This window comes from Opisthorchis viverrini (assembly GCF_000715545.1).
Source record: "Opisthorchis viverrini unplaced genomic scaffold opera_v5_76, whole genome shotgun sequence".
Classification (NCBI taxonomy): domain Eukaryota; kingdom Metazoa; phylum Platyhelminthes; class Trematoda; order Opisthorchiida; family Opisthorchiidae; genus Opisthorchis; species Opisthorchis viverrini.
In genome coordinates this window covers 318341-338235 of record NW_008751730.1, presented here as the reverse complement: position 1 = coordinate 338235, position 19895 = coordinate 318341, and the positions used below count along the sequence as shown (strand labels likewise).

Sequence of the window (19895 nt, the reverse complement as noted above, 5' to 3'; positions counted from 1 at the left end):
AATCGTCTAAACTCTCTGGAACAATGGCTTTCCCGGAGTCACTGATGATTAATTAATTAATTAATAATTAGTTTCATTTTTGTTTACAGTTCATTGTAATTGCTGGCGGTGGACTTGCAAAAGATGTGGTGGAGTTTTTTGACCTAAAGACACAAACCTGGACATCCACTTCTTCCAGCGATGAATCGTCTAAACTCTCTGGAACAATGGCTTTCCCGAAATTGCCTTCTGCTCGGCACGGCTGCACTGCGGTTGTCGTGGACGACGTCCTGTACGTGATAGGTGGCATAACAGACGTGGTTACCTCGTCTGTAGTTGTGTACAAACCGGCCAGTGGCTCCTGGGCATCCGGACCTACAATGCAGCACCCGCGTCGATGGCTAGGTGCGACAGTGCTCAATCAGAAAATTTATGCGATAGGAGGATTTGATGGTAGTAAGTGCGTCTTTGAAAAATCAATTTCAAAAGCGTACAATTCGGATGTTTTATTTAGCATTGCGCTTGTCCATCCCAGAAGGTATCAGGGGAATCTTGCCATACAGTTGTTCTCCTGTGAGCAGATCACATTTAGCAAGTTGTCATCTTTGATCGACCCCTCGAGGCAAGCATCTATATGATGAGTCAAAAGTGAAGAAATTTTAGCTTCCAATTGGAAGAAAACTCTTCTTATCTTACCACGTGTCCAGAATGAACTTCTCATGTCCCGTTTACCGTCTCGCAGTGCACTTTTTCAATGTACGTTGTGGACAACTGACAGAATGAATTGATATTCTGTCATTTGCCTTTTTTAACTTAGAAACTCGGTTGAACTCAGCTGAGATGCTCGAACACTCCTCAGACAAATGGCGTTCAATTGCACCGATGCTAAGCCGACGATCGTCGCTCGGTGTTGCTGCACTACGCGGTAACATTTACGCTGCCGGAGGGTTCACAAGCAATGACGTCCGGTTGTCCACTGTAGAATGTTACAATCCGGACTCGAACACTTGGACCTCAGTTGCCGGAATGGCTTCACCGTGAGTGCACAGATAAAAATAGCATTTTTTTGGAGTTTGATTCGCACAATGACGATTTTGTCGTCATAAACCTACTTGTGTTCTATTCCTCAGACGCTGCGGGCTGGGTTTGTGTGCGATAGACAACAATCTGTATGCTGTTGGCGGTTGGTGCGCAAACGTTGGTGTCTCGGGTGCAACGGAGGTCTATTCACGAGATACAAAGTCGTGGCAAACCGTCTCATCGATGACTACAAAACGTGGAGGACTAGGTGAGCGATCATGATGTTGTTTTAGTTGAGGATGATGATGATGATGATGATGAGGATGATGATGATGATGATGATGAGGATGATGATGATGATGATGATGAGGATGATGATGATGATGATGATGAGGATGATGATGATGATGATGATGAGGATGATGATGATGATGATGATGAGGATGATGATGATGATGATGATGAGGATGATGATGATGATGATGATGAGGATGATGATGATGATGATGATGAGGATGATGATGATGATGATGATGAGGATGATGATGATGATGATGATGAGGATGATGATGATGATGATGATGAGGATGATGATGATGATGATGATGAGGATGATGATGATGATGATGATGAGGATGATGATGATGATGATGATGAGGATGATGATGATGATGATGATGAGGATGATGATGATGATGATGATGAGGATGATGATGATGATGATGATGAGGATGATGATGATGATGATGATGAGGATGATGATGATGATGATGATGAGGATGATGATGATGATGATGATGAGGATGATGATGATGATGATGATGAGGATGATGATGATGATGATGATGAGGATGATGATGATGATGATGATGAGTTGTGTGGCCCATCATCAGACAATTTTCTGGCATATACTGCTTGGTTGGAAGCGTCAATCGTGGACCACCAGTTTGGAAAAACTGATGGTCTTACGACTGACCCTCTCCAATCACCGCTTACGACCACTCACCTTCAGCCCGGTGCAAATTTCAAACACTATGGAGGTTGCATCAGTGTAACACGTAGGTATTCGGGAACTTGTCTTCCCTTCGTATCTTCGTACAAGCTGTCAGAGTTACTTTTTTCATAAAACCACTATGCCTTTAATTTTATACTCACCACAGGTCTTGTTGCTCACAACGGTATTCTCTACGCTATTGGTGGATGGGATGGAGGGAACCGACTAACCTCCATAGAACGCTATGACCCGTCCAGTGACAAGTGGACATTGTTGCCAGGACAAATGAAGATTGGTCGGTATAATTCGGGTGTCGCCGTGCTCCGAATGAAATCTTGTGACTGACATTTTGCAATAAAAGTACATTTTTCATGTATAGTTTCTGGATGCTGTAGTTCCGATAATAAAGGCCTCCTTTGACCAGTAGCTCACCGACAAAGTGAACTACCCACATGATGGAAACGTAAGTCCTCAACTACTGTTAACTATTCAGTAGCTACAAAATTCAATTGAACTTCTGTTGCCTCAATTCGGTATTTTGGTCGTGGACTGAGATTAGATATTCTTGATTCGGTTGTCTATCGGAGTAGACAATAGAGTCTGGCAAATAGAGATGCTTTTTTCACTCTCCTCACTGGTGTATTCAGGGCCAGGTTTGAGGTAGAATTAGTGGGTTATACATTACTCCTTATGAATAACAAACCTCCTGGTCACAATGAACTGAATAACACGGCCGATCGCATCGAAGAAAGAAGAGATTATCCGTTTCTTAAAAATGGACCAACTAGCCAACACGCACATCATACCAGTGTAACGTTGATTCGAAAGTCTCATTCCTAGTGGTTCATGCAACCTGAGCGGTGTTCAACTCATCACTCATCCCATGTCTGACAGGAAACCTCCAAAATCAATGCCAAACTCTTTATTATTATCATTCCAGATCATAAAAAATTAAAATGGTATATCTGCTACACGAAGTCGCAAGCCACTCCAAAATTTATTTAGTAACAAGTGTTGTTTGATCAGATATTAGTTGATCTCTCCGCCCAGCTTGACAATTGGCTAGCGAACGTTTCGTCCCCAGTCGAGGAGACATCGTCAATGCGTAGTTGAGGGGGTGCATCCTCCGTGCCCAGCTGCTTTTATATAGTTTTCGGAGAGTATTGAATATCCCGTAACGTGATTGGCTAACTGGTAAATACCCTTTATATAGTACTTTTTGCCCGGCTGTGACTTACGCTGCGTTATGGTCTTTATACTTGTTATTCCACGAGTCGGTTGGATGGCTGTTTCGGGGGTGTTTCAAGTCCGTTTTCGATTGGTTCGTTCCCGGTTTGTGTTGCGTTGTGGTCTCTCCTCCTTGAATTTGGTTGGTTGTGATGCTGGTTTCTATTTTTGGTAGTTTTCTTACTTCAATCCTATCCAGCCTGATTGTTTGTCTGCTTGTCCGTCTCTCTGTCCTATAGCTCTCAGCTCTCTTACTTTCAGAGGTCGATAGACTGGGTCGATTTCGATGGGTTTGTTGGCGGCTTTTTCAGTGGAATGCCATGCTTCCATGAATTCACGTTCTTTCTTCGTTCCCGCTTGAACCAATATGTGAACCGTGTTCCGGTTGAATTTATGTCCATCTTGATCTTCGTGCACGGAGAGGAGGGAAAATTGTTTGTGCCTTTCGGTTGCAAGATTGTGTTTGTGGATTCGGGTAGAGAACTTCCTTCTTGCTTGTCGCACTTAGTGTTTGTCACAATCTCCGAACTAAATCTTGTACATGGTATTGGTCCTCAACATTGTGTCTAATCGTCCCCTTGGGTTTGATAGTGTTCTTCGTAGGGTGTTTGTAGGTTTGTGGGACACTGTTGTGTTATACTGTCATAGCAAGCGTGAGGGCATTTCCGAAATATTCCTGAGGTATGGAAGTGTGGTCCGTTTTTGTTCTCCTGTTGGGTTGGTCGAATTGAGTATTTTGAGAGTGCGCCACATGAAATTTCTGGGGTATCCATTTCTCTGAAAAGCTCTTTACAAGCGTTTCTCTTCTCTGACTTTTGACTCCGTAGTGGTGAAGTGCGCCGCAATAGGCTTGGTATAACTTTGCCTGTGACAGTTTGGACAACTGCTGTGGTAGCTGAGAATTTGGTCTGTATGCGTTGCCTTCCTGTAGACTTCCGTTTGCAGTTGTCCGTTTGGTAATCTCTCGGCTGGAGACGAAACGTTTGCAAGCCAGTTGCCAAACTCGGCGAACAGATCAACCACCATCTGATCGACCAAGAGTAAACCCACCCGAGCTAACCATATTTCGACTGTTTTTTTTTAACAAGAATGGCAGCAAGGCTAGATATGTTCAGGAGATGATGCTTTGCGCCTTTGTTTTGCGCTTTTGTGACATCTCCCGACGCATTGATTAAAAACCATCACTCAAAATGCAATTCCTAGTTTTCTGTGCTTCCGCTACACAAGATTCTGTGGGATACATTTTTCAGAGGTGTCCCATGGTTTGGTGTGGTCACGACCAGAATTAAATAGATTTGGGAAACTTCCTGTTGTATTCATTCAGATTTTCTCGGAGACTGGTAATATGATCACCCCTAGTGTTTATATTTGTCCAGAAAATATACAGATGCCATTGATTCGGCCACATAAGTGAGAGACGCAACAGTACGTCGGCTTGTCGGAGGCTGGTGATAGACTGGTACTTGATCTTGAAGTCGAATCCCAGAAGCAGAGTGCTCATCGCTGGGGACGTTTACCGGTATACACCGGAATCTCCTTCTTCAAGTCAAAGGCAGTTAGGAGCGGTTGGTGTTCGCTCAGTAAGGTGAACTGACATCCGTAGAGCATTTTATGAAACTTTTGGACGCAAACATGATCACTGAAGCTTCCTGTTCTGTCCGAATTTAGTTGCGCTCGGCAGGTGTCAGGGATCTGACCGCATGCGCAGTGGCTTTCCGGCTGCTGTCGGGAAACACCAGTTTCATAGCTCGAGGCAGCCGACGCCACAGTGAATTCCAGCGATGGATCGCAGTGGGTAGGTAGCCAATCGGAACTCAGCATGAAGTTAACAAAGTCAAAGGCGCGTTGGCATTCTTCTGACCATGTCGAATTGTGGGCTTTGGTAAGTAGCTGGTTTTGTGGGCCTCGGGGTCGATGCACGGCGGGCAAAAACGAACTGCAGTGACTGATGAGACTGAGGAAAGACCTGAGGGACGTCACGTCTGTGCGTGTTGGCGTACGTTGAATAGTGTCGATGTTTTCCAGGTCGGTTCGGCGGCCATGTTCGTCCATGATGAACCCAAGGTACATTATCGACCGCATGAAATAGGTGCATTTCTCCTGGCGCACTCTGAAGCCATATTCCTGAATACGACTAAGCACCTAATCAAGGCGCTGCCACAATTCGTGTGGGTTGGAACCTATGACAGTGAGATCATCCAAATGAGCGGCAACGCCGATGACATCTTTCAGCATCATGTATCCATGATCTGTTGAAAGATGGCTGGCGCTGTTTTGATACCGAATGACAGTCGAGTACACTGGAACAGCCCGCGGTGTGAATTGATCGTCAGAGGTTCTCGGGATTCTTCCTCAACTTCAACCTGGAGGTAAGCTTCGGCTAATTCAATCTTTGCGAAGCATTTACCCCCATTCAGTTCCGCGAACAAATTGTCGTCTGGAAGAGGCAGAGGGTACTGATGGGTATCCAACGTAGCGTTGAGACCGGTGGAGAAATCTGCACACAACCGGATGGTCCCATTAGCCTTCTTCACCAGCACGATAGGTGGGGCCCAAGCGGCAGTTGATCGGTTGGAGAACATCAGCCTTCTGTAGTCAGTCCAGTTCCTGGTCAACGATGGGTAAGGCTGCATATGGCCTGGAAACTGGTTTGGCACCGGGGAGGAGGCACAGTCTGGCTCTCGATTTTGTATACCGTCCAACCTCGTCGGTGATTATGGATGCATGGCGTTGTAGGAGGTCCTCAGGTGAATGCTTTGGCAACTGAGTTTTCTCGAGGACACCTCCGGGTGCTGCGTGCATGCGGTTGCAACTGCGTGCATCGGTTGCAAATGGAATCGATTTCCCCCCCCCAGCAGATTCAGCTTTTTGATATAGTTCAAACCCATGATATCAAGTTTGGGGCTATGATATTAGGTATCCGTCAAGCCATGGAACATTCAACCCAGCCAATCACACTCAACTTACTGCCGGAAGCGTCACCGGTCCAATGTTCAGTGTGACTTTCCTATTCGTTTTCACATTCGCTCAACGAGCAGCGTGATGTCGAGCCCGTATGAAGCTTCAAACGAAATGGGATGTTGTTTACACGAACCGTCACAAAATTCCCTCGGTAGGCAAAATGAAATCTGAACGTCACTGTTTCTGACTTGGACTGCGATTTGTGAGCTGCACGGTGGCTGCGGTCTCCAAGATTGACAAAAATCTTCTTTGTAGCCATGACCATTGCACCTGGCACCGACAATAAGAAACAAAATGCTACTCACTGTATTGCCAGCAACTTGTTGAAGGCTTGCTCTGTTTTCGGTCTGGCTTGTTGTCAGATTTCTTTGGGGCGCTGAAGTTGATTGTCTGTACACAGCTGCTTGATCGATCATAGCCCTATCGTGCTTCAGGTTGATGAGGCATTGACATTCGCTGGTAAGGTTCTGTGATATCATTTCAGCATCCTGTTCATTTCTGTGAAGCAGTCTACCTCAGATTTTCGCATCTTGGGATGACTAGAGACCGGATAGAAAACTGAGACGCCAGGGCTGGTTCTCCGTCATTGAGCTGAGCATGAGACGCTCGCATTCCGGGTTGACAACCCGGCAAAGGTGATCAAATCGTCATCATCTTTCTAAACGGCCTGAGGCACTGGTAACGGATACTGAACAATGATGTTTGGTCGCCGAATACAGTGCTTTGGTCAATTTCATCAAAGTGTAAGTCGCGAGGCATTATGGGGAGGATGACGTTTGTGTGCCGTTCATGCTCCAGTGTGCCGAGCTTCTGAACGAGTACTCCAACTTTCCGTCCGTCATCAAACTTTGAAAAATCGGTTTTGAACAAGTCTTCGTACCGTTTGAACCCGGTGTCAAAAACGTGATCAGAAATAGGGTCGAGGGTGAATTCTGTGTTTGAGGCCGCGGCTGCGTCAGCTGAGGTAACGGAATATTCATTAGTATCGGCTGCCAGTGGCTGAACATCTACCCTCCGAGTCAGTAATTCAATGAGATTCAATTGTACTTTTTCAAACTTCTTTTGTCTGAACTTGTCTGAACCTTCCAAACTGACATTCTCGTCAAAAGGACCACCAGATGTGTGTATTGTACGTCCAAAACCATCCCAAAAATACATGCACAGCTTGTCGTATACAGCATTCGGCGGATACTGGATCATGATTGGTTGTTGAGTTCACACTTTAGGCCAATCAGAGGTCGCCTTGATGCTGGACCGGCAAGCAGCCCGATCTTTTGGCCAATCGCATGTGGGGTTATCTTCTTGGCCGTAGCAACACCTAACTGCTCGCGGTAGAGCGACATCATTGCGGAATTCCACGCAACATTCAGCCATATAAGTTCTGATATGATTTCATTTGGAAAAACAGTCCAATTTCCATGAATTCGTTCCTACAACTCCCATTTTAAGCTAACCTGAAAACGTCTAAAAAATCTCACTAAACTTCAGTGTTATAGCCATTTTATTTCGAGGAAAATGTCGATTGTTACGTGAGAGTTTTTCACTCTTCTCGATTCCAGATTGAGGCCAATTTTCCACGGTATTCGTCCAAAGTTATTTGCGTACGCGTACAAGCTTTGAAGCTCGTTGCCTGTAACAAAAGCGATGTCAGATCGATACCGGTTTCACGCTTGGATATAAATCAAACTCAAACCATTCAGTATTCGTCGACCCAAAAGCATGTAAATCCAAGTTTTCAGGTGAAACTAACACGTGATGGTTAACACCTAGATGTATTACCCACCGAAGATTCGTATGTAGAAGTATGCTGTCACAGACACCATACTTAACTGGTCACACGTCATTTAGATTGGAAGATCGGTCGTTATTCAAAAAAATAAAGCTTTTGTTTACAAGTGGGCATTATTACTTGGGCATCCACACTGAGTTACACACAGGATTTTGCGCCATAATTAACCTTAGTGTCCCTCTGTGGAGCCAGCATCGAAGACCTTGTCATTTGGGTTATCGACCTCATCTCTGGAATGTTCGAAATTAATTCGCAAGAGTCGGATCAAATAACAGAACACATCTAATCAGTAGTATCAACATTCAATACGAAATACATCCAAGTGTCCAAAGGGTAACCCATATTTAGTCAGGTGTATCTAGGACCGCCATGTAAACTTCGTTGGTCATCCTAGACCGAAAAGATATTTGTCTCAAAATCATGAGTTTTGTGTATTGATTGTGGGACGATCAAGAAAAATGAATTAAAGTTAAGTCAAAATGACCTTTGCCAGACTTCCATATCGTCGGTGTAGAGATTCCCGCTAGGGGGAAATTTCAGTCGCGTGTGGGTTTGACCAAGAGGAAGTATTGGTTTCGAAAGCACAAAAGCAATAAAAACTGGACAGAAATGCTCAATCGTCCACGTTTTTTGGATTCAACGCGTGCACAACTCAGTCACTGACCGGCCCAGTGCAGGATCGAAGTCCGCACACTAGATAAGAGGGGGTGGAATGTTGGTTCGGGCTGCTGTCTACCCTTCCAAGGCCAGTCTTGTCGCTAGGTTGCGACGACAGAACAAGTCGGATGGAGCACGAACGCAGATAGGTCGATCTAATTACACAGGCGCGCACATATACACACACGTGTTGGCACACCAGTGTCGGACGAGGTGGCCTTGGTGAATGAGCGCCACGGAGGGTCGTGACGGAGCAAACCAGGTGGAGATCGATCAGCACAATGGCGGAGTAACTATATGTATGAATGGGGAAGTTTGTATCAATGGTCACAGTTATCCAGATGATCACAAGAGAGAGAAGTTGGGGGCGGTTAGCGTATGCATATCAACTGACCTAGCTGGTAAATTACGCCATGTTTTCAAATCAAATATGTATACTTTTTTCACATTGAAAAATGAACTACGAAGCTACAATACACGCGTGTGTGCAGCCAATTGGTAAATTTTGGACGCATGGGGGGTGGGGGCTGAGCACAACCGACAAGCTTTTTGCATGTAGCTGAATATGTAGCTACTCACAAGCCTCACGACGCACCCGAGAGAAGACGGGTGCTGTTGACTGGAAGAACTTTCATCGCGAAGTTTGCGCCTGACGGCTTTTGCAGACTCCAACAGTTATCGGCGGCCCAGGTTTACACGTCGAGACCGATGAAACGCTAATATCTCGCCGTAAAAACCACACAGGGTGAGTCCTTCCCCGGCAGTGGATTTTCGGAGGGAAACTAAACAGTGTTTAGGTATGCAGTGCCAGATCGAACTGCGACCACTTTGATGGACACAATCCAGGCCTGTATCGCTCCCGGCTCAATCATCGACCCCGATAGGTGGGCATCATACTAAGGAATTGAAACGATGATTGACATGAGTTATATTCATGAAACGGTTAATCATACCGAAAAATTTGTGGGTCCAACGACTGGAGCTCACACACAAACTATCGAGTCCCTTTGGTACGTCTACAAGGTGCAGAATAAACGCGAATGCGGCACACATCGATCTTTGGTGGACAGCTACTTGTACGAGTTCGTTTGGAGGCAAAGGTACCGAAAAACGGACCTTTTCATGCCAATTATCAATGACATGTCCTATTTTCACCCTCTTCAATAAAAACCAAAAGTACTAATTTCATAACCTTTTATTTCTAATCTTTTTTGAGTAGTGGGGGCTAATTTTTTGGTGGGGCTTATCTGGAAAAGATCCAATATGGATCCATTCACCAACATCTTTCTTGCCTATGATTGGCGACCGAGTGGTAACGGGAAAGTTTACCATACACGTATAACTATTCTAACCTAACGGGAATTTTCGAAAACATTTTGTGGCTATCCGGACGTTCTAACCATTGGTAAAAGCAGTCCGCTGTATTATCCGCTGAAAACGAAACAAACAAAAGAAAACTGCGAGTAGTATGTTACCTCTGTATAAGGACTCGATCACATTCGGAGTTCATGCGTCATCAAACATTCATAGACCTCATCTGTGTGCGCAACCTTAATGAGATCAACTAGTTCTTGACTGCTTCTTGACTGCTCCCAGTTAAATAACTATCAAGTCCCCATATGGATCTTGAAGTAACCGTGTGGTACCATTCATCAGTAGTCAGCTTGCCAAAGATGCGTGTAGAACTCCTGCAAACAAATTGATTTGTCAAACCACGTTGTCAACCGATGACAGACTTTCGCTGCCCCCCTCTATCCACCCGTTCGACCCTTGGTTTAAGAAGCGTTTCCAAAAACTCGTTGTTACAACTCTGTGTGTGAGTGAGTGTGTGTGTGGATACTAGCCATCGGGTCCGAGTGAAACAGCAACAACAAATTATTGCTTTAAAGGTTCCTTTTATTTCAAATTTACTATTAACTTTATCTAATTTCATCTTTGTATATTCCCATCGTTCTGTATATCTCCGGAATAGTATGATGTCTGCAATGTTGTACAGAATGAGGAGAGCTCCCCCGTCCTCTTCTCCCTGACCACCACATCGATCAACAGGAAGCATGTATAAATGCGGATAAATAAAACCATTTCTTGTCGGGCTGTTTTCGGAGAACAGACGGAGTGCAACTACAAACGCATATCAATCCTATCTGATGTTCAGCCAGATGGCGCAGTGGGGAACATATGCAATAGAAACGGGAAAATACTACTCAGTGACGCCATTGTTCTCGTCGCAATCAGACAATGAAATCAGGCATCAGGTTTTTGAGTGCATCATCTCCGTGATCCTCCGAATACGGACGTTTGTTCCTCAGTCTGAAGCGCCCCAAATTCTTTGGAAGATGGTCGGTTGCTCCGTTACACGACCGACCCATCGCGGGCACTTTGTTGGAGCTACAATTTCGAGTTTCGCCTTCCGTCAAACTTCCGTCTGATTGACTGGAGTAATGCGACTTATACCTGTTATTGTCATGCGTGCGAATTGGTCGTCTTATGTGGATTTCATCTTCCAGAACGCTGTCCACTGTCTTTGGGCTTGTGTAATCCGGAGATGAAGGGTTTTGTGTTTCCAACTTGGACTGCACATCTCCACGTCCATTTGAATCAATATTTCCGGAAGCCTGTAGATCAACGCCGCTGTCAGTGTAGGTTGATCCCAACTGAAAGTAGTGGGACAGGAGTAAACAGGTGAGATATAGTTGCAAAAATAAGGGTTTGAACGTCAGTAGGACTGACGGAAAACATGTTTCAATATGTTACCATTCTTATATTCTTCCCAGTCGCTGGCATAAACTGATTGGTCGATTTTCGTAAGTCACCTGATCAGTACCAAAATGAGGAAATCATTCGTCCAAACATCTTCGTGCCGGAACTGGTCTGATTTGCTCAGATTCGGTCATCTTTGGGGCCTTGTGTGAATAAGTCCGAGGTTCATTATCTGACGCGTGTCTGGCTACCGACGATGTAGGACTGTGCTTTGTTCTCTGGTCGAAAGCTTCCCTGATGACATGGGTTGCATACTGCTGTGGCACACTTTCAGTGCTTTACTGCCATGCCACCAGAAGGAAGCACGAGGGCTAGGATACTGTCAGATTGCCCAAGCTTAGACAGGGAAAGGGCAGAGGTCGGGTTCGAACCACGGACCTTCCGGTCTGTAAATTCGTGCTCTAACTACTGAGCCATCTTGCCCTACTCATCAGCTGTCACTTAGACAGGATTTAGCGCCACTCACCCCTCCATTCTGGGATCTAAAGCACGTAGTCACAAGTGTTGGCTGGCTCCTCGGGAAGTGCTTTGGCACAGATCGATTTCAGTTACATAACGAAATCACAGCTGAAAATTACTAGCAACAGTAAACATGAAGTTAATGATAACTCCTCGACAGCCCGCGAGCGCTTTCGCTCTTATTGATGTTCATTAAGCAGCCACAGTCCCTTCTTTGAACTTTGAACTCAAGTCCGATGGAATTTGCCAGTAATCTTCGCACATAAATTCAACAGTATGTACTGTTCAGTTCACGTGGGATGCGGCCTCCATTAGCGTTGAGAATAGACATGGAAGCTAGCGTTCATCAGCTGGTAACAAGTGTGAGGACGTCACCTCCAGGTTACACATCGTTATGTGCTACCCGTCAAAGGGAGAAGGCCTTCGCTGAGGAGTTATTTATTAGAAAATGTCAACTGAACAGTTACAGACTATTGGACAGGGAAGCAAAACTCTCATATGCATCTTGTTCACAAAAACTGAATATCCATCTTCTCTTTGAACGCGTCTTCCTGAATTTTTCCGGATATTCATTGACTGTTGCTCAATCGCAAGCAAATGCTACAAAGCGACTCCACAAATTCCGTAACAGATTTCGCTTTTCAAGAGACGCGAAGCGGATTTACGAGAAGACATACTACTCGCATAGCTCCCCTATCAGTAGTATCATCATTACACCCGAATCACATTAGGCATATATCACGTGCGCTAACTTGGCAACTGTTACCATCAAGTCACCTGTTGAGAATTCGAGCTGTCCTACCTATGACATTGAAGCAGTGTTGTTCAGCCACACTGCTGACCGTTCATCCTGGGCGTAATGGAGACTCCACGACATGATTTAAACATCGATTGCAATATGGACTGGCTAATAAATAAGCTAAGAGTAGAAGGTGCAATTGATTTACTAACCTTCTTGTTGGTAGAATGGCTTTCGGTCCGTTCTTGAACCGCTCCGTCCACATCAGCCGGATACTCTTGTTCGCATCGCGCAGGCAGACCGAAGTTCCTTGCAGAATCGGAGACAAGTTTCTCTAGAAATTGCTGGGTACCAAGGTGAGACATATTAGCAGTATCAGGTTCGTTTAGAATAGTCTTTGGTTCAGACGGATTGCTTGCCGGAGCAGGTCTATACGGATAACTAGTAAGGACATTATTGAACGCAACAGCCGGGAAACTCGGTCTGATGCCACATGTTTGGCGGTCCGGTTGGATAAGTGAAAGTGGATTGTTCTCCGGACTTCGGAGTCGCTGAACCATTTCCAACTGTTTTGTGGGATCCAAGAGGTTTCTTGGTGGGAGCGTACGGTAGAACAGGTTAGGCTGTAGAGGGATAGTTGCTAAAAATAAACAAGAAAAACCCCGATATGTTGCGGGTGAGTTGGAATTCAATGGTAAAAATTGAAGCGTTTCTGAGGTAGATCCGGCCGAACAAGCATGAACAAGCATATGATTCCACTAACAGAGCTTAAAATGGTGTTGACCTCCCTGTAAGGTCAGTAATGTACTGTGTGCTTATTCTCCCCGATAGGGATTGTAACTTCTTTGCCGCAGAAGAGGATCGCTCTCTCTCTCATTTGAACGGTCGTTATACTGTCTAAGCAACCGGTCAAAGCTTCACTTGACCTGTCCTCAGTAGTGTCCATAATTAGGTAGGACTTGTGGGAAAACGTACAAAGAACGAATAATTCGATGTGTCCGGTGATCGTCATTGTATGCAGAAAAAGCCATGTTGTAAGATTGTGATCAGCCCAACAGTTAGTGGTGAATAAACTGGTTAAAGGAGACTACTCACAAGGTTACTGGAAACGTATGGACAGCCTATGACCGGTTTCGCCCTTTTTAGAGCTGGCTGATCAGTTAGGTACAGTCCCCGAGTTTCCGCTAACCTTATGTTCTACTTGACAAGTACACTCATTTGCATCAGAATTAGTTGCGCGACAATAAGTAAGAAATTTAAGAAAATGGGTTGGCAACCGTGATTTCATCCGGTAAATGATTCCGTTATGTGTACAACCACTTTCTCCTCATTGGGAATCGTGCACACCTCATGAATTCTCAGTTTGATTCGAACTGTCAACCTCCCGAATTGTGGTTGATCATTTATCCGTTTGGCGATGAACGGTTGATCAGCTGTGTGATAAGATCTCACTCGGACAGGATATGGTGCCTTGGGCCAGTGGATTCTCATCACGTGATCACGTGTTGACTCCGTTCGGCGATGAACGGTTGATTAGCTGTGTGATCAGATCTCACGCGAATAGGATATGGTGCCTTCGGTCACTGGATTCTCATCACGTGATCACGTGTTGACGAAAGGCAACTTTTCGAAAGGAAGAATAATTCCTACGGCGAGTGAATTTGAAAAGTTATCACTAGAAGACCAAGTCAAGCATGATCATATGGAATTTGCCACATTCTTTGAATATTGCTGATTTGCTGTCAATCGATCAAGTTGAAGAATTAAGAAAAAACGACTCTGAGAGCTGTGTTTATGGTGCCTGAGACCTGCGATCTGAGGACGCAAAATATCCTTAAATATTCGGTTTCCATCTTCACAGTCTATTTCATAGACAACGAATTTATAACTCTTCACAACAATTTGGCTATGCTTATCAATACGTTAATCCAAAATGAACGATACTCACGATACGTACATTCAGTTGCCTGAGAATATCACAACCGAGGAATTCAGCTGGGTTCCAGGTGAGTCTCTCGAAAAAACCAAATTAGTTTGCAAATGAGTCTATATTCACTAATTTCGTGCGATTTGGTTTCAAGTAGAACATAAGGTTGACGGAAACCCGGGGACTGCGCCTACCTGATGAGCCCCCAAAAGGGCGAAGCTGGTCGTGGGCTGTCGACGGATTTTCAGCAACTTTATGAGTAGTACATTACAAAGAACGATACTCTTCTTCAGGGCTTGGTCAGCTCATGCTACAGGCCATCTACTTTCACCTTCTATCATCATTTCATTGTGAAGGAAGAAACAACTGTCGCTTTATAAAGAACCTCACACACTGGCTGTTCTGCACCCGTCAAAAAGAAACTTGTCTGGCGAAGCAAAACCTCCTACCAATATAGACCGCATAAAACTTGGTTTCCGGGTAACCCAATCATTATGACAATTTCAAGCTTTTGCTTCTGTGAATCGGTGAGAGACCAAATATAACCGGTTGCTAAACCCTCGCCCCAGAAACCACTTAGTTGCGGCCGTTCCGAGACTCACACACACATGGATTCGATTTCTCAACAATCGTGCATTTTAGCAAGTGTGTTTGGGTTACTTTGGACAGTTGTACTTCCTGTTCCTTTTTTGTGTGAAAACCCCACAGTGCGGTAAACAATTTTGACGACGTGCTTCACACGTTTGAAGTTGTTGGCTAGCTATTTTCCCGTCCTGACTGCGCATCAAGTTTTTTGTCACAAACTGTCTTATGGTCACGTGCTTCGGACGAAGCCGGTTGTTTTGTGGTAGTCAATCGGGCCTTAAAGTGGGAATCATTTAACGCGCCTTGGAACCAAGAGCACATATCAGTGTGTTCGCACGGAAGACTATATCATAACGATCCGATTTGGCATTCCAGGGAAAGAAACGATGACATTTTTTCCCGTCAACTTACGCTTCAAGTCAGGTTGAATGAAGCCCGATCCGAATGCTGAATAGAAACCCGATCGATCCGTTGTGGGACCGGGCAGGGATGTCTGTGGTCTGAGATACATGGGAATCGGTCGCATCAGTTGAGACTCGTGTCCGGGAATGTAAACGGGGCTGGATATTGGATTCGCGCCATTGCTTCTTGGGCCGTTCTTGTCGTAAATACGGGGCGGAAGTTCGTTCAGTGTGGAAATGGATCCAATGTGTGAGTAGACGGAAGATGACTGTAAATTTGGAGAGCATTAAGGGTGTGTCAGTTGATGGATGGTATGATGGACACGGTATCACCACGGTTACTTATACAAACTAAGGGTTAACCATGCCTTGCCCAGAAAGTGTACCTCCGTTGAATCACTGTTTTCACACTGAGAATTGCACTGATTTCGGCAGTAGGAACCTAGCGTTGAAGATAAGTTTCCAGCGCTCATTACTATGGGACATCCGTGGACATGTGTACTTTAATGTCCACATGTATTGATACACAAATAGAGGAGAATTTCGGTCATCTAACTGAGACCTGGGCCTGTTGTACAACCTTCTAACAGATTACACCACACATTCTCGTTGTTCATTGTGACTATTCTGCTTGACCCTGCGTGATTTTTACCCAACTATACGTACTTGGTCATTCTGACCAGCATTGGTTTCTTCCTCTACGTTGTCAGGGAAAAAAGGAATCGATCCAAACTGATCCCCTTTGCCCGGACCGCCGCCTCGATCTCTCTCCGTTTCTTCGTTGACCGAATCCAAGGGGGCGGAATCTCCATCCTCATCTTCTGTGGTGTGCTTGTAAGATGTTTGTTCGGCGGCGAAGAATAGTCCGTTGATTGCACCATTGCTCGCCATCGAGGGCTGTGGTCCAGCTCCAGGAAAATATCCGTTCAGAACAGGATTGGCAGCGGACTGCCGTAAAGAGTTCGACCATGGTCCGACCGAGTTGTGATGTAGAACATCACCCGTGAAAGCCAGGGATGGCCAACTTAGGGTTGAATGTGGGTCTTTGAGCATTGCAGTGAAATTCCCAAGAAGCTGTACGTTTGGATCCAGTGTTGTCGGCTGAGCCAATAGGTAGTCTGTTAGATAGGCATCAGTGTACGACAATCCCGGGTGACCGTTTAAACCGCGTTCGATTGGAGTGCAAGGAACTTCGGTCGATGAGATTGTCGCGCGACCCTTGTTCGGAGATTTGAAGATATCTGTTTTAGGTGAAAACAGAACGTAAGCGACTGCAATGTCGTTCACACCGAAAAAAATAACGAAAACGCAAAAAACAGCACACTAACAGTACTGAGCGGGGACCAGCTTTCCCTCATTTGTTTGTCAGGTCAGATATTGGTCAACCGTTGGCAGACCGATTACTGGGGGAGGCGTCAGTTAGCCCAAGTGGTTAGAGCGCGGATTTACTAACCGGAAGACCCGTGTTCCGAATCCAACTTCCGCCTCTCGACTTCCTCTGTCTAGGCTTGGGCAACCTGGCAGTATCCCAGCCCTCGTGCAACCTTTGGGTGGCATGGCAGTTAGGCACCGAAAGGGTGCTACAGATGAATGATTTTTTTATCTACAGTTCGCCATTCATTAAAGACAATTACGGCGAGAAATTCAGGGGCGGTCAATGCTCATTCAGCATGATGCATTGCTAGATCAATCAAGTGAGAAGAGTTCTCAGCAGTTACTGAATTGCGTTTACCAAGCCTTAAAAACTCTGGTATCTAACTACCTTGCCTTAGTGCCGGAAAAGGACTCGCTAACAAGAAATAGAACTGCTTTATTGCAAACAAGCGAATGCAAAAGTCTCAAGGGGTATAGCGCTATTTAAAGGGCACTTTTGACATTGATCCAGACTGACTGGCGCTCGGTGAACACCAATCATCATTGACCGTGCTTCTGTTGCGTTCCTGAACACTCATCAGTCATTGCTCAATTGACTGCGCGACTTGCCTGGATGCATGCCGGGTTCCCTACTGAGATTTTGGTGAAGTTTGGTGGTCTCACTAGGTTTCAAACATTCTGGGGTTATTTTTGGGAATCTAACCTTCCTGGTAAAAAAAAGTCGTACCCATCAGGAAGTAGTTCTCCTGCTACGAAAGGACTCGCCCTGCGCGGTTTTTACGGCGAGATATTGGCGTTTCATCTATCTCGACGTGTAGACCTGGGCCGCCGATAACTGTTGGAGTCTACAAAAGCCGTCGGGCGCAAACTTCGCGAAGACAGTTCTTCCAGTCAACAGCGGTCGTGTGGTTAATGGATAATTCCTCTTAGCAGAATTTGATTTCTGCCAAATTTTTGGACCAGCAATAAGTGAATAGAATTACTGTCCTAAACTCCATCCTAAACCGCTCCAGCCAAGTTCCCTTTCAGAGACCGATTTCTTGCCGACAATGTCGGGCATTACACCTCCACCTGTCAGAAACAGTTGAAAGTGTCATTTGGTGGCCATTGTTGCATAAACGTTACTGATGGATCACTCCGTGGCTTTGCAACAAACGTATTACCGTCTCCTTGTCATGAACGAGAGTTGAAAGCGTCAGAAAGTTTATTTAAGGTTTTACGTCTGAACGGAGAAAATGTTTGCACAAAATGAGCCTAGATACGGATAAGGAATAGTTTCCACCAAAAATAAGTCAAGGTTACGTGCGTACATTAAATTGGAGCTGGCGAAAAGTGAGGCGGGGCTTAACTTTTCGCACATGCACTTTTTGCATTAGTGGCGGAGCTTATCTGGAAAAGATCCGTGATGTCTTGTGATGAAAGGAAGTCTGTTCTATTGCCACTGTCCTTCGTTAGATGCAGTTTTTTGGTCCAGAAGTAAGGCTTGTACTTGCAAGAGTTTCTTAAAAGCGAAACATTTGGGCTCTCATACATATTTTCAATGAAGCAACCAAGTTCACTCACCTGAATACGTGTTTCTTTTGGTTCGTAGTTGACACCAGAGACATAGGATGATCAACATCACAGCTACGACCAGAAGCACCCCTGCGAGTGACCCCAGCACAACAATGATAATATGGTTTTCTTTTAAGTTAACCAGTTTGTGTTTTGCAACTGATTTCTGAGGTACCTCTGAATTGCCAGCGGTGTGGCGAGAGATAACATCTTCTACGGTTTTCTGTAAAAACAAATAGGGAGTATTTAGGCTTTTTAATTCAAAAATAATCCTTTTTGCTCTGTTCAAAGCATAATCGATTAGATTCTTTAGAACGGCTGGAGTGAACAACGCTCATCTGATGCCCACTCAGTCGCATCAGCTAACGTGTTTGTGGCGCTTGCCTCTACACTTGACCAGTCACGTGATCTGATAGGCACCTAATGCGCTTCTAATGATGGCAAACTGACATGACCAGTGCTCTTATCTCAGTATGAAAATGGATGCAATATGCGATGCTACCACAAGTAGAATACAATTACTGGATTGGTCTTTTGAGGACAGACAGGTGGCTGTTAAGAAATCTGAAATCCTGTTTTGGAAAGACCCAGCTTACTACGTAACGGAACGACAAAATTTCTTCAATTATCATTTCCGTTTGCTTTTGTTCATCGCTTGCATCTGTCGTGTCACTGTTTTTGTTCTACTGGATATGCCAGCTGAAAGCCGAGCATCAGTTCAACCTGAGAACTTCCCTTCGAGTGCACTTAGTCTTCCGAATTGAAGTTCACATCACAGTATCTATTAAATATCTGTAACACTTGTCCTATACAAATGTTCAAACATCCAAAACTTACCTGGTTGCTCCCGACTTTCGTGTTCTGTTCTGCACTACTGGCTTTCCTTGGTTCCGCTCTGGTTTCTGTGACATCTGCAGACGTCTTCTGAATTACGGTTTCACTCAAAAGGGTGAATCTGGGCGGTATTTTTTGGTTTGACAGGGTGTTGTTTTGTACAATAACGCCGTAGACTGCAACCTGAACAAGACGAGATAACAAAAATCCCGTTGAAATAAAAAATTTTGAAAGAGGAAATGGAATGAATTGTTCAGTCACACCACTGGTCATCGACGTTGGAAGCGAAAAGAGCTAAAAATGCGTACGGAATATCTAGGACTCATTGGGGGGTTAGCATTTTGAAAGCAATGGATAAATTTCAACTCCTCAGAAATCGAATCACAAGAAAAAACACAAATTTCATCAGTTGTCAAAGAAACTTCGAAGTGAGTGTAATTTACCCACGGAAGTTGTCTTTCAAAAATTCGTCTTCCAGCTGATGATAGGACTCCGTTGAGAACAGTTATTATTAAATAATTTATGACCTGTTACAGCGTTTCTAGTGGTCAGTTATCGTATCCAATCCCGTCCAATCAGTATCCCCTCGTTTTGGCTTTCGGTAGCAGCTACGCGGAAAGTTGTCATAGTGAAAG

The 19895-nt window shown here is 44.9% G+C and overlaps 2 protein-coding genes across 2 annotated transcripts in view; one reads left to right on the top strand and one right to left on the bottom strand.

Moving 5' to 3' along the window:
- The window catches only part of T265_04447 (hypothetical protein), a gene marked incomplete at both ends in the record, with an annotated part of 40974 nt that extends 32341 nt beyond the window's left edge, over positions 1–8633 (top strand). Inside the window, 5 exons of the mRNA XM_009169196.1 lie at positions 90–435; positions 797–1016; positions 1110–1267; positions 2160–2330; positions 8464–8633. Of these exons, the coding sequence (XP_009167460.1) occupies positions 90–435; positions 797–1016; positions 1110–1267; positions 2160–2330; positions 8464–8633 (1065 nt within the window). The remainder of the gene's footprint in view (positions 1–89; positions 436–796; positions 1017–1109; positions 1268–2159; positions 2331–8463) is intronic.
- Positions 8634–10516: 1883 nt separating this feature from the next.
- The window catches only part of T265_13514 (hypothetical protein), a gene marked incomplete at both ends in the record, with an annotated part of 28879 nt that continues 19500 nt past the window's right edge, over positions 10517–19895 (bottom strand). The window contains 6 exons of the mRNA XM_009169239.1: positions 10517–11281; positions 12798–13225; positions 15509–15767; positions 16165–16769; positions 18436–18649; positions 19264–19443. Of these exons, the coding sequence (XP_009167503.1) occupies positions 10859–11281; positions 12798–13225; positions 15509–15767; positions 16165–16769; positions 18436–18649; positions 19264–19443 (2109 nt within the window). The remainder of the gene's footprint in view (positions 11282–12797; positions 13226–15508; positions 15768–16164; positions 16770–18435; positions 18650–19263; positions 19444–19895) is intronic.